The sequence below is a fragment of the Ursus maritimus genome, unplaced genomic scaffold (genome assembly GCF_017311325.1).
Source record: "Ursus maritimus isolate PB19 unplaced genomic scaffold, ASM1731132v1 scaffold_23, whole genome shotgun sequence".
NCBI lineage: Eukaryota > Metazoa > Chordata > Mammalia > Carnivora > Ursidae > Ursus > Ursus maritimus.
The window spans coordinates 35,524,978-35,537,361 of NW_024424786.1; the positions used below are offsets into that span (position 1 = coordinate 35,524,978).

Genomic DNA, 12,384 nt, shown 5'->3' on the forward strand with positions numbered 1-12,384 from the left:
GGCTAAGTGAATTCAAATAAAAAAAATTCCAATGACATTTTTTCACCAGAACAAAAAGAATCCTAAAATTTGCATGAAACTTTAACAGATTGAAGCCAAAGCAATCTTGAGAAAGAACAACAGGGAAGACATCACACTCCTGATTTCAAACTATACTACAAAGCTACACTAAATAAAACACTATGGGTCTGACATAAAAGACACAGCAACCAACAGAACACAATAGATTCCATAAATAAACTCCCATCTATACATCAACTAACATTTAACTAAGGAACCAGCCATACTCGGTGGAGAAAGAATAGCCCCTTTACTAATGGTTTTGGAAAAACTGGATAACCCTATGCACAGTAATGAAATTGGACCACTATCTTCCACCACTCACAAAAATTAACCCTGAATGGATTAAAGACAGAAAGGTTAGATATGAAACCATAAATCTCCTAGAAGAAAAAATAGGGAACAGTCTCCTTGGCCTTAGTCTTGAAAATGATATTTTGTATCTCACACCAATAGCACAAGCAACAAAAGCCAAGGGCAACAAGCAGAACTATATCAAATGTAAAACCTTCCACTCAGCAAAAGAAACAATCAACAAAATAAATCAATTGACAGAATGAGAGAAAACACCTGTAAACCATAGCTTGAAAAATATTTGCCAAGCATGTATCATGTAAGGGGTTAATATCCAATATATATAAAGAACTCCTACAATTCAAAAGCAAAACAATCTGATTAAAAAATGGGTAGAGGAAATGAACAGATATTCGTCCTAGAAGACACTCAAAAGGCCAAAAGGTATATGAAAAGGTACCCAACATCACTAATCATCAGGGAAATGTGAATCCAAAGCACAATGAGGTATTGATTCACACCTGTTAAAATGGATATCATCAAGAAAGAGATAACAAGTGGTGGTGAGGATGTGGAATAAAGGGTAAACTTGTACACTATGGGTGGAAACATAATTTGGTTCAACCACTATCAAAAACAGTAGCGATGATCTTCAAAAAATTAGAGAACTACCATATGAACCACCAACTCCACTCCTGGTATATATTCAACACAAATAAAAACAGGTACCAAAAAGATAATCTGCACTCCCATGAATATTGCAGCTTTATTCATAAGAGACAAGATATGAGAATAATAAAGATGATAATGAAGACATGGTATTTATACACAATACAGTGGAATATTATTCAACTGGGAGAGTGAAGGAAATTCTGACATTTGAGACATTATGGATGCACCCTGACAGCATTATGCCAAGTGTGATAAGCCAGACAAAGACAGTGTATGAGATCAGGAATAGGCAGAATCAGAAAGCCAAACTTATACTAACAGAGAGCAAAATGGTGGTTAGCAGGGCCTGGGGGCCAAGGGAATTGGAGATAGGTTTTTTTGAAAAGGTACAATCTTGCAACTAAAGGAAGAAGAAACCTGGCAATCTAATACATAGCATAATGACTATAATCAATAACACTGTGTTACATTCCTCACAGAGACCTTTCTCCTACTGAAGCCCTCATGGTTCCTTAGAAAGACTTCTCATACATTCTTACACATTTTTAAAGAACAATGCTTCAAGAACATACCTATGCCTGCATGGCGGGGATGAGGGCACACACCCTTTATTCATACTGCACTACTTCTGTGGCATGGGATAGGCCTTCACATTCTCTCCCAGAGGTTCAATGATTCTCCTTCTCTCAGTCCTGTCCATCTGTAAACTTCTGAAAAATTTCACAAGGCTTCAAATACCTCTTCATTTATAGTCTTAACTAAATGGAAGAATTATGTGACTTCTCAGAATTGAGACCCTGTTCACCCCAAGAAACATTAAAAACCCAGTGAATCTCCAGGGATAATATGTAATTGGAATGATATATGTTTATATCAGTTGGTTCAACTCTGAGCAACCTGTATATCAGCAACTAGTGTTGATACACATCTTGTTCCACTTTTCAAACAGATTACGAGGACCAAAACTCTATGTTCTACTTGAGACAGAGAAAACTGGCCACAGTTAAAATCCTGCCTATCACACTGTTTTGGCTCTGGCTCTTGAAAGCTTTCCAGAAAATATCAGTTTTAGAGTGAGTCTAACCATCTACTCCAGAAATTAGATCATCCCATACAAAACCATAAATCTCTATGACGTAAAATAAAAAACACTACAGATCTCCATATTTGTTCTTAGTCTGCAATATTTAATATTGAGTAACTCTAATATTTATTTAAGATATTTATTTTCTGAGAGAGACAGAAAACACAGAGGAGAGTGAGAGGGAGAAGCCGACTCCCCACTGAGCACAGAGCTTAATATGGGGCTTGATTCCATGACCCCGGGATCATGACCTGAACATAAGGCAGATGCTTAACTGACTGATTCACGCAGGAGGCCCACTTGCAGATTATTAATAAATAATGAGGCCACTTCTCATGTAGGGTGAAAGTAAGAACCTCCAGGACTTAAAGGTATTGTGTATGTGTGGAATCCAGTCAGCTGTCAGTGTATTTGGCATATTATCTGTGTCAAATTAACCTTTCTTTATCCAAAGGCAGTAGGAATTTTGTTAGAGTCCATTCATGTGCATACTACTGGGGGTTAAGGTTTCTGATAGGACAAATCTGGACAGAACTTCTGCAAGACCATCTCTTCTTTTGTAACCTCTTCAAGGCATCTTTGATTTCCTTGTTCCTCAGACTGTAAATCAATGGATTCAACATGGGAATAACCACAGTGTAGAATACGGATGCAAATCTGTCAAGGCTAGAGGAACCACCAAAGCTGGAACTCAAATAGACAAACATACCTGAGGTATAGAAGAGGGAAACTGCGGTCAGATGAGAAGCACAGGTGTTGAAAGCCTTGGATCTGCCTTTAGCTGAAGTGATCTTCATGATGGACATGACAATATAGCCATAGGATATCATGATAGTGAGGGCATTTACTATCCCAAAGACCATTGTTAATATAGCAATCAGCAGTTGTACAATGAAAGTGTCGGTGCAGGACAGGACTAAAAGTTGGGGCATGTCACAGAAGAAATGGTTGATGACATTAGGCCCACAAAAGTGGAGTTGAAGCATGGTACACAATTGGGATATAGAAGCAGAGAGTCCAGCCAAATAGGATCCCAGCACCATCCGAATACAGAGGGTGGGTGACATGATTGCTGAATAGAGAAGTGGATTACAAATGGCAGTGTATCGGTCATAAGCCATGGTTGTCATGAGACAAGACTCACTCAGTCCCATGATTGAAAAGACAAAGTACTGAACAGCACAACCCACAAAGGTGATAGTCTGCTGCTCTTGGAAAAAGGTGGAGAGCATCTTGGGAGCTGTCGAGGTCACATAGCAGATATCTATGAAGGACAGATTACTGAGGAAGAAGTACATGGGTGTGTGGAGGTGAGAGTCCATCCTTATTAAGATGATGAGGCACAGGTTCCAAGTCAGAGTCACAATGTAGATCAGCAGGAACACAACAAAGAGCACTGCTAGGATTCTGGGAAAATCAGAGAATCCCAAAAGGATGAAATAAGTGACCTCTGTAATATTTCCTCCCCCAATCATTGGCTTGCTGCTTCTGAAATCAGAAAAGAAAGAAGAGAATGCACTGCTGACTCAGGTGAAATGACAGCATTACAATTCTCGTATGTGTCATTTTTTTCCTCCAATGAGTACAGGGAAAGAAGCAATCCTTCACTGTCCTAATGAAAACACCCAGCTTTTCATCTGAAATTGTCAAGAAGTGTGTTGTTAAAAGTGCTTCAAGCTAATGATGTACTATCTGTTGCCTAATTAAATTTTAATAAAAAAAGAAAAAAAGTGCTTTGAGTTCTCAATTATTTCATGACATCATATGAAAATTAAAGTTATTTTTGAATTTGACTGAGAATTAAAATAACAGAAATGCTGTGATTATTACAGACATCATTCATTAAAAATTTTTTAAACCTCTGTAATTCATACATAACCACTGCTTTACAAAAACATAAGGTGAATCACTCTAGATGAAAAATGATATACCTTTGCAGTCCCAGATGGTCATCTAGGTAATGTTTTAAAATTTTCTCTTTTTTCTTAGGACAACTTATTTACCACATTTATAATAATTTCACAAATTCATACATGAATGCACTTAATATATCATCTTCTAACTGGCCTGGAAAACTATATCATAACTGATGACTCTGATAATATTTTCTTGAGGCACAGTATATGTGCCCAATAAAGTCATGGAACAAGTCTTCTTAAGGAAGTCTTCGTACTAAGTATACCAGAGGGAAGGTAGTAGAGCTCACTACTGACCCCAACCTTTTTCCAATTTTAGGGTATTTTACTACTTGACAAACCGCATGGTACTGTGCTTAAAGTTCAGACTTTGGAGTTTTGTCTGATTCCCTCTCGCTTTATGAACTTGTCCCAGGAGATTACACACTAAGATTGATTTACTCAAAATAACGTGAGAACATTAAGAGCCCCTGAACTCTAAGATTACTAGGATGGTTACATGAAAATTCATGGGGATGCTCAGCACACAAATCCGTACACAGTAATTGTTCAATAGGTGTTGGCTACTACCATCATGGATTGCTTACAGATAATCATGAATGACAGCTGTACCCATGGTTAGCAGCGTCAACAGTGCTGTAGTTCTATGGGTTAATTTGAGGGATTTCCTGAGGCACCACTGACCTTGTAGACAGTGAGGAATCATTACCTCTGGGCAGATGTAGATTCAGACCTCATGTAGAAGCAAATCAAACCACCTGGGGCCACGAAGACACAAAGCACAGAAACAATTTTCTATTTAGTCTGCTTGAGTTTGGGTACACTTGCTCAACTGACAACCAGCAACACACTATGATGGACCTTGATGCAGAGGAAAAGTAAATAACTTCAATTACCAGGTACTACATAGTATATTTCGTACATTTTATTGATACAGTCATCATGTTAGAGCTCACTAACAGATTCGTAATGGATTGCAACTATAGCCTATGCTCCCTAACAAACTGTCCTTCCTTGAGATGAAAGAGTAAATCAGTGAGAACAGCTAAGAAATTTTTGAAAAAATATGAATAATTAAAAAGACATGAACTTTCAAGTATTAAAAAGTATTATAAACACTGACAATTCCCTATTTTTTTATAATAATATTTTTTTATTTTATTATTTTAGTAACCATACAGTCAGTACATCCCTGGTTTTTGATGTAAAGTTCCATGATTCATTAGTTGCCTATAACACCCAGTGGAACATGCAATACGTGCCCTCCTTACTACCCATCACCAGCCTATCCCATTCCCCCACCCCCTCCCCTCTGAAGACTTCAGTTTGTTTCTCAGAGTCCATAGTCTCTCATGCTTCATTCCCCCTTCTGATTACCCCCCTTTCTTTACCCCTTTCTTCTCTTACCGATCTTCCTACTTCTTATGTTCCTTAGATGAGTGAAACCATATGATAATTGTCTTTCTCTGCTTGACTTATTAATAATTAAAAAGACATGAACTTTCAAGTATTAAAAGTATTATAAACACTGACAATTCACTATCTTATAAAAACAGACACGTGTCAAAAGACCTTACAGACATTTTAGAAAAATTTAAATATCGGTAAGAATTTAAATATGATAAAATTAGTATTTTAAATTGATACACAAAGGATAAATTCTTGTTATGCATGTATGTAATCTTGGTATGTGGAAAAAATGTCTGAAATATAACACCAAAACAGTAACTAGAAGAGAAAAATGTAACAATTTTAAACTTGGTTATGAGAGAAAAACCCACTTAAGTAAATACTTCTGAAATACAATTGATAAGGGAAAAAGAGTCACAAAGCATAAAAAGAGAATGTAGCAATGCCCTCAATATAAAAGGCACTGATCAGATGATGAGGCACTCATATTTAGTACTGATGAGGGTACAAAATGGTTCTACCTTTCTGAAGGAAATTTTTTTTTGCGTTATATAATATCTCTGTCTCTCTTTCTCTCTCACACACACATAGAAACACAGGAAACAATTAAAAATGCCAAAAGTAATGACTGATATGATTTTGATTTCCTTCTTTAGCTTCTCTGTATTTGATCAATTTTCGACAACTGCTCTATATATAGGAAGAAAACTTATTAAGATATATAAATCCTTAAAAGTAAGCACAGAGTAAGACAGAAAGGGAGAGGGGAAGGGGAACTGAAGGGCAGACAGCATTACTGAGAGAACAGATTTTCAGAATTTCCTGGCTTTGACCTACTGGTAGGGTCATCCTTAGCAAGTTATTAACCTCTCTGTGCCTCAGTTGCCTCATCTATAAACGGCACTAAGAGTACTTATCACCTCAGAGGGTTGCTGCAAGGATTGGTTGACATAAAGGGCTTAAAACAGTAAGGGCTCAATAAGTGTTAGCAATTATCATCCCCATTATCATTCCTCTCTGTGAAAGAAAAATAAAGCAAACTAACACTGAAGGAGATTTTAGATCAATTATTTTCTAAGGTCTCTAAGCCTAGAGTCAAGAATATCGATAGGCAATGACTGTATTTATTTCTATCTCGGATTACTCCGTTACCTCCAGTCAGCTGGACTGTAAACTCCTCATGTCCCTTTTTATGTGCCACCACCACCAGGTACTCTGAGCTGACGAGGCTCTACACAGTACGTGCTCTACTGGAGATGCCTCACTACTTAACGATAAGCACCTTGTATACTAATATTTGTGTTACTGAATAACTACATATTGAACAATGGTTCTTTCACCCCTTTTGGATGCAAAACTGAAATTATCTTAAATCATTTCAATCATGGTTTTATGAGATTGGAAATCTTTCTGTTGACTCCTAAAGTGTTGCCAATATGATTTCTCCACAATTTTATCCATGATGAGTTGGAGTCAATGAAAATATTTTGAAAATATAAACTCTCAAGCACAACATCACCCAATATACCAACATAATTGATTAGTTCAGTGAAAAGAAGTCAAGCTTCTGATCAATCACTTGCAGTAAAGCTCTTCACTTTCTTATTACATTCTGGTGACAAAGGCAGCCAGAGGTAAAGGTATTTTATGTGGCTTATCATTCCAAAACAGACAAAGAATTGTGGATTGTTTAATTAATCCATGATAAAATGTATCTTGTTAAACTTTGATAAGGTATAGGAAAAGGGGGAAAATTCACTTTTTGGTTAAGTTTTTGCATGTGTCCACCATTTCTCAGGAAAATTTAAAGAAAAGGTGACTGATGCAAATATTAATTGGAGATTTTACTATGTGCATCTAGCTAATCAAAATCTTTCCAATTCTGACTAAGGAGGACATGGTCAATTCATAAGGTTGTGCAGAGTACATAATCAGGTAAGGAAAGCCAAGATGTTGCAATGAAGAAGAACAATGTAAGTAAAAAAAAAAAAAAAAAAAAAGCTTAAAGAGACAGACCAACAATGCCTTAAGTGAGGCATCTCTGATATCTGTGTTACCCACACCCGTGCCTCCAGACCTGCAGGGACTCCAAAGATGACCACAGAGACCCTTTTGAAAAGGCCAATGGAATTGTACATGAGTACTTGTTATATCATTATTTAGTGACCTGCTTGCGTTTTGTTACTCAAAAATTATCAAAGCTATATAATAACATGATAATCCAATTAATTAATATTATTATAACAGACGCCTTAAACAAAAGAAAATTCAAAGAGTCCTTAGGATGAAGTTGGAAAATCTAGACAAGAATATGGGATCTTAAGAAATTCCTCTGAAAGTCAGTAAATTGCTGGTTTTAATTCAGCACTCAATTATTGAATTCTAAAATTTGTTAGCTTTAATAAACATCACCTCATTAGATTTTTTTTTCGCCTCAGTAGATTTTAAATAATCCCATTACCTGCCATTTTACACGTAAAAAAAAAAACAAAACACCAGGAGGTAACAGAGCTGAAGGTCACAGCCTTAAGAAATTGCAGAACTGGAACTCAACATTCATCCCTCATCGCAGAATCATCCCTGAAATTTTAGATAAGACATTAATCTTTTCAATGAGGGTCTGAGAAGTTAGGTAAGGAGACAGAGAACCCAAGAAAGAGCCCACAGTGGAGGGTGTGGGAGTGAGGAAGAGGTGAAGAATGCCAGAGACTGAGGACCATAAACCTTGCTCCACACAGGTCCTAATGGAAGTATCAAATGGCTATTAAGATAGCACAGAATCCACTGTTCTTACCAAGTCTTGCCCTCTCACCTTGACCCAGATTCCCAAGAAGAGAAACCTTTACCAAAGGCTGAAACTGCTTATTTCTTTTCCAAAGGAATTTTCCAGGTGGGTTCTATTGCTCTCCAAGATGGGAGCCTTTGGCAATGAAATAGGCTGTCCACTCAGATTAAGAGAGATACCCACAACTGGAGATCATCTTAACTGTGCTATTGTTAAGGGCAGTGATAATAGGAGAAAAGACAATTAGAGGGAGAAAACCCTCTGGGTACTTGTTCTCTGGAGTCATGGTTGTCATGGAGTTTTTGTCCCTGCTAAATTCATGTCCCATTTTGCCATGTCCCTCCTGGCTCCATTCCCCACTTCCCCCATAGTCCAATCATGTCCATATGATTATAGCTTTTCTGTTAGAATCTGAAGAGTAATTAGACCTAGGAAGAACAAAGGATCATCCAGTCCAATACCTTCAATTACCAGGTGAGGAACCTAAAGCCAGAGGAGCTAAAAGATTTGCTCAAGATGACACTGGTAACATACTAGCTGATAACATACCTTAATTGAAATAAATTAGATATCAGAACATTTCCCTGTATACAAAGCACTTTCATTTTAGATATATACATTCGTATATTTTCTCAAATATCTGACCAGATCCAATCATCACAGCAGCCTATGAGGCACACAGGGCATTATTTCCTATGCGTAAGCAAGGAAATTGAGAAATTATGAAAACAGTAAAATTAATTCATGTCAGAGCCATGACTAATCATGGTTACAACCTGGGGTATTGGTATCAACCAATCTGGGTAGAATTCTGACCCTTCCACTTGATGACTGTGTGACCATGAGCAAATTCACCTCTCCCGGCCTCAGGATTATCACCTGAGGATTACCATAAAAGGGGGCTGAGAGTAGTAGCTACTTCATAGAGTAGGTCTTCATAGAGAGAAGTAAATTGGATAATACTTATAAAGCACTTACCAGGGATGCATTACAAGCCTGCCTTCTATTAATACGCATTGTAATTTCTATGTTCTGATTTGGAGTTATTTCCAAAGTTATGCTGCATTACTAATACCTCACTAAATATCTACTTAACATCATTACCACAAATATTTTTTTTATCATTGAAGCATATCTTTAATATTTTTCTCACTTCCATATGTTTTCCAAATCTTTACTTCAGACATTCTTGTTTGCATATTGACTCTCTCAAACAAAAACTCAAATTTTTTTAAAAGATTTTATTTATTTATTTAACACAGATAGAGACAGCCAGCGAGAAAGGGAACACAAGCAGGGGGAGTGGGAGAGGAAGAAGCAGGCTCATAGCAGAGGAGCCTGATGCGGGGCTCGACCCCATAACACTGGAATCACGCCCTGGGCCAAAGGCAGACGCTCAACCGCTGTGCCACCCAGGCGCCACCAAAAACTCAAATTTTATTACCTTTTCTGCTTACTTTCCATACCCCTGGTCTTTTTTTTTTGAGGTTTTTTGTTTTAATTCCAGTATAGTTAACATATAGTGTTATATTAAATACAGGCATACAATATAGTGATTCAACAGTTCTATACAATACTCAGTGCTCATCGTGCATTTTTTCCTTCTTTCTTTCAAGGGTTTTTTTTGTTTGTTTCTAGTTTTTTGAAAATGAAAGTCATCTACCCTACCAGTGACTAGGGATAAAGAGATGTTTTAGATAAGGTCCCATTCTTGATTTGATCTACTTCAACTATTCTCACTTCTAGGGAGAAAGGGATGGGGAGACAATGAATTATTTAACTCTTACTGATAGGTTAGTACTTACATATTCCCTTTGATAAGAACTGTAATAACTTAATCCTTAAACTGAGCAGGTTCTTAAGATAGTTTAAAGGTATAACACCAAAAGTATTAGAATGTGGGCACCATGGCCACAAAATAGACATCATGTTTTGGTCACAAAGAACCATGTATGTTCCACAAATCACACTTTGTGATATTCAAATGAGTTGTTGCTACAGTGGGAAGACTATGGCCGAATTCTATGTGCCCAAAGTTTCTATCTGTAATATCTGCAATATAGTTTCTCACTTGCAGTCTTCATATGGTAATAGAAAAATAAATCCAATCTAAATGATGTAACTATGTGAAGTATAATGTTCTGCATAAATAATAATGTAATATGTATGAAATTAGTCCATAATGTCTTGAATGAAAAGAAATCTTTCTAAATTTTTCTTGAAAGTCTCTTAGTTGGACTCTGTGTCTTCATGGAAGTCCAAGTCTCCTAGCTCTTCTGCTCCTGATCAACTTAAAGTCCTGGAATCCCTAGGAAGCTCAGATCAGGGACTCACTTCCTGCACCCTAAACACACCATGACAGCCATCATAACTTGTGAAGCTAACTATCTGAGGTCTTACACATTCTCTGGAAACATACCAAGCACCATGATCCAGGCCTGCCTATGCCAGGAAACTAATGACATTATATAACTTTTAGGTGTATAGTATAAGCAACATCTATATACACTACAACGTGATCACCACCAAAAGTCTAGTTACCAGTCATCACCATTAAATTGACCCCCTTCACAATTTTTTTTCTTTTTCTTTTTTAAAGAATGGTTTTTATTTTTATTTATTTATTTTTAATGTTTTTTTATTACATTATGTTAGTCACCATACAGTACATCCCTGGTTTCTGATGCAAGGTTCTATGATTCATTAGTTGCGTATAACACCCATGCACCATGCAATATGTGCCCTCCTTACTGCCCATCACCAGTCTATCCCATTCCCCCACGCCCCCCCCTCTGAAGCCCTCAGTTTGTTCCCCTTCACCATTTTAACACTCCCCACTCTCCTTCCTCTCTGGTAACCATCAGTTGTTCTCTGTACCTATGAGTTTGTTTTTGTTTTATTACGTTAGTTTATCTTGTGTCTTTAGATGGAATATATACGAGGGAAATCATATATTTGTGTCTCTCCATCTGTCTTATTTCACATAGCATAATATCTTCAAAGTCCATCCATATTGTCACAATGGCAAACTTTCATTTCTTTATGGCCGGTAGTTTTCCATTTTGCATATTTTTTTTATTAAAGATTTTATTTATTTATTTGAGACAGAGAGATTGCTCATGAGCAGGGAAGGGCAGAGGGAGAAGGAGAGAGAGAATCCCAAGCAGACTCCACACTGAACATGGAGCCCAATGCAGTGCTTGATCCCACGACCCTGAGATCATGACTTGAGACAAAATCAAGAGTCAGACACCCAACCAACTGAGCCATCCACGTGCCCTCACATCCTTTCTACCCACTCATCCACTGATGGACACTAAGGTTGTTCCCCAATGTTGGCTATGGTAAAGAATGCTGCGATTAACATAAGAGTGCATATATGTTTCTGAATTCATGTTTCTGATTTCTTTGGATAAATATCCAGAAGTAGAATAGCTGGATCATATGGTAGATCTACTCTTAGTACACAATTGGGATATAGAAGCAGAGAGTCCAGCCAAATAGGATCCCAGCACCATCCGAATACAGAGGGTGGGTGACATGATTGCTGAATAGAGAAGTGGATTACAAATGGCAGTGTATCGGTCATAAGCCATGGCTGTCATGAGACAAGACTCACTCAGTCCCATGATTGAAAAGACAAAATACTGAACAGCACAACCCACAAAGGTGATAGTCTGCTGCTCTTGGAAAAAGGTGGAGAGCATCTTGGGAGCTGTCGAGGTCACATAGCAGATATCTATGAAGGACAGATTACTGAGGAAGAAGTACATGGGTGTGTGGAGGTGAGAGTCCATCCTTATTAAGATGATGAGGCACAGGTTCCACGTCAGAGTCAAAATATAGATCAGCAGGAATACAACAAAGAGCACTGCTAGGATTCTGGGAAAATCAGAGAATCCCAAAAGGATGAAATAAGTGACCTCTGTAATATTTCCTCCCCCAATCATTGGCTTGCTGCTTCTGAAATCAGAAAAGAGAGTAGAGAATGCACTGCTGACTCAGGTGAAATGACAGCATTACAATTTTCATATATGCCATTTTTTCCTCAAGTTGAGTGCTGGGAAAGAAGGAATGCCTCACCGTCCTGATTAAAACACCCCAGCTTTTCACCTCAAATTGTCAAGAAATACTTTTTACTGTTTCAGCTTCTCAATTATTTC

General features: G+C 37.5%; 2 protein-coding genes across 2 annotated transcripts; both read right to left on the bottom strand.

The window, feature by feature from the left end:
- Positions 1-2,601: 2,601 nt before the first annotated feature.
- On the bottom strand, positions 2,602-3,823 carry LOC121104732 (olfactory receptor 5AN1-like). The gene has a single exon (XM_040638764.1). It carries the CDS (start codon positions 3,583-3,585, stop codon positions 2,602-2,604), a length of 984 nt encoding a protein of 327 aa, XP_040494698.1. The 5' UTR covers positions 3,586-3,823.
- Positions 3,824-11,539: 7,716 nt separating this feature from the next.
- LOC103666278 (olfactory receptor 5AN1-like) lies at positions 11,540-12,183 on the bottom strand. The gene has a single exon (XM_008694290.2). The coding sequence runs from the start codon at positions 12,169-12,171 to the stop codon at positions 11,662-11,664; it is 510 nt and encodes a 169-aa protein (XP_008692512.2). The 5' UTR covers positions 12,172-12,183; the 3' UTR covers positions 11,540-11,661.
- Between the last annotated feature and the right edge of the window lie 201 nt (positions 12,184-12,384).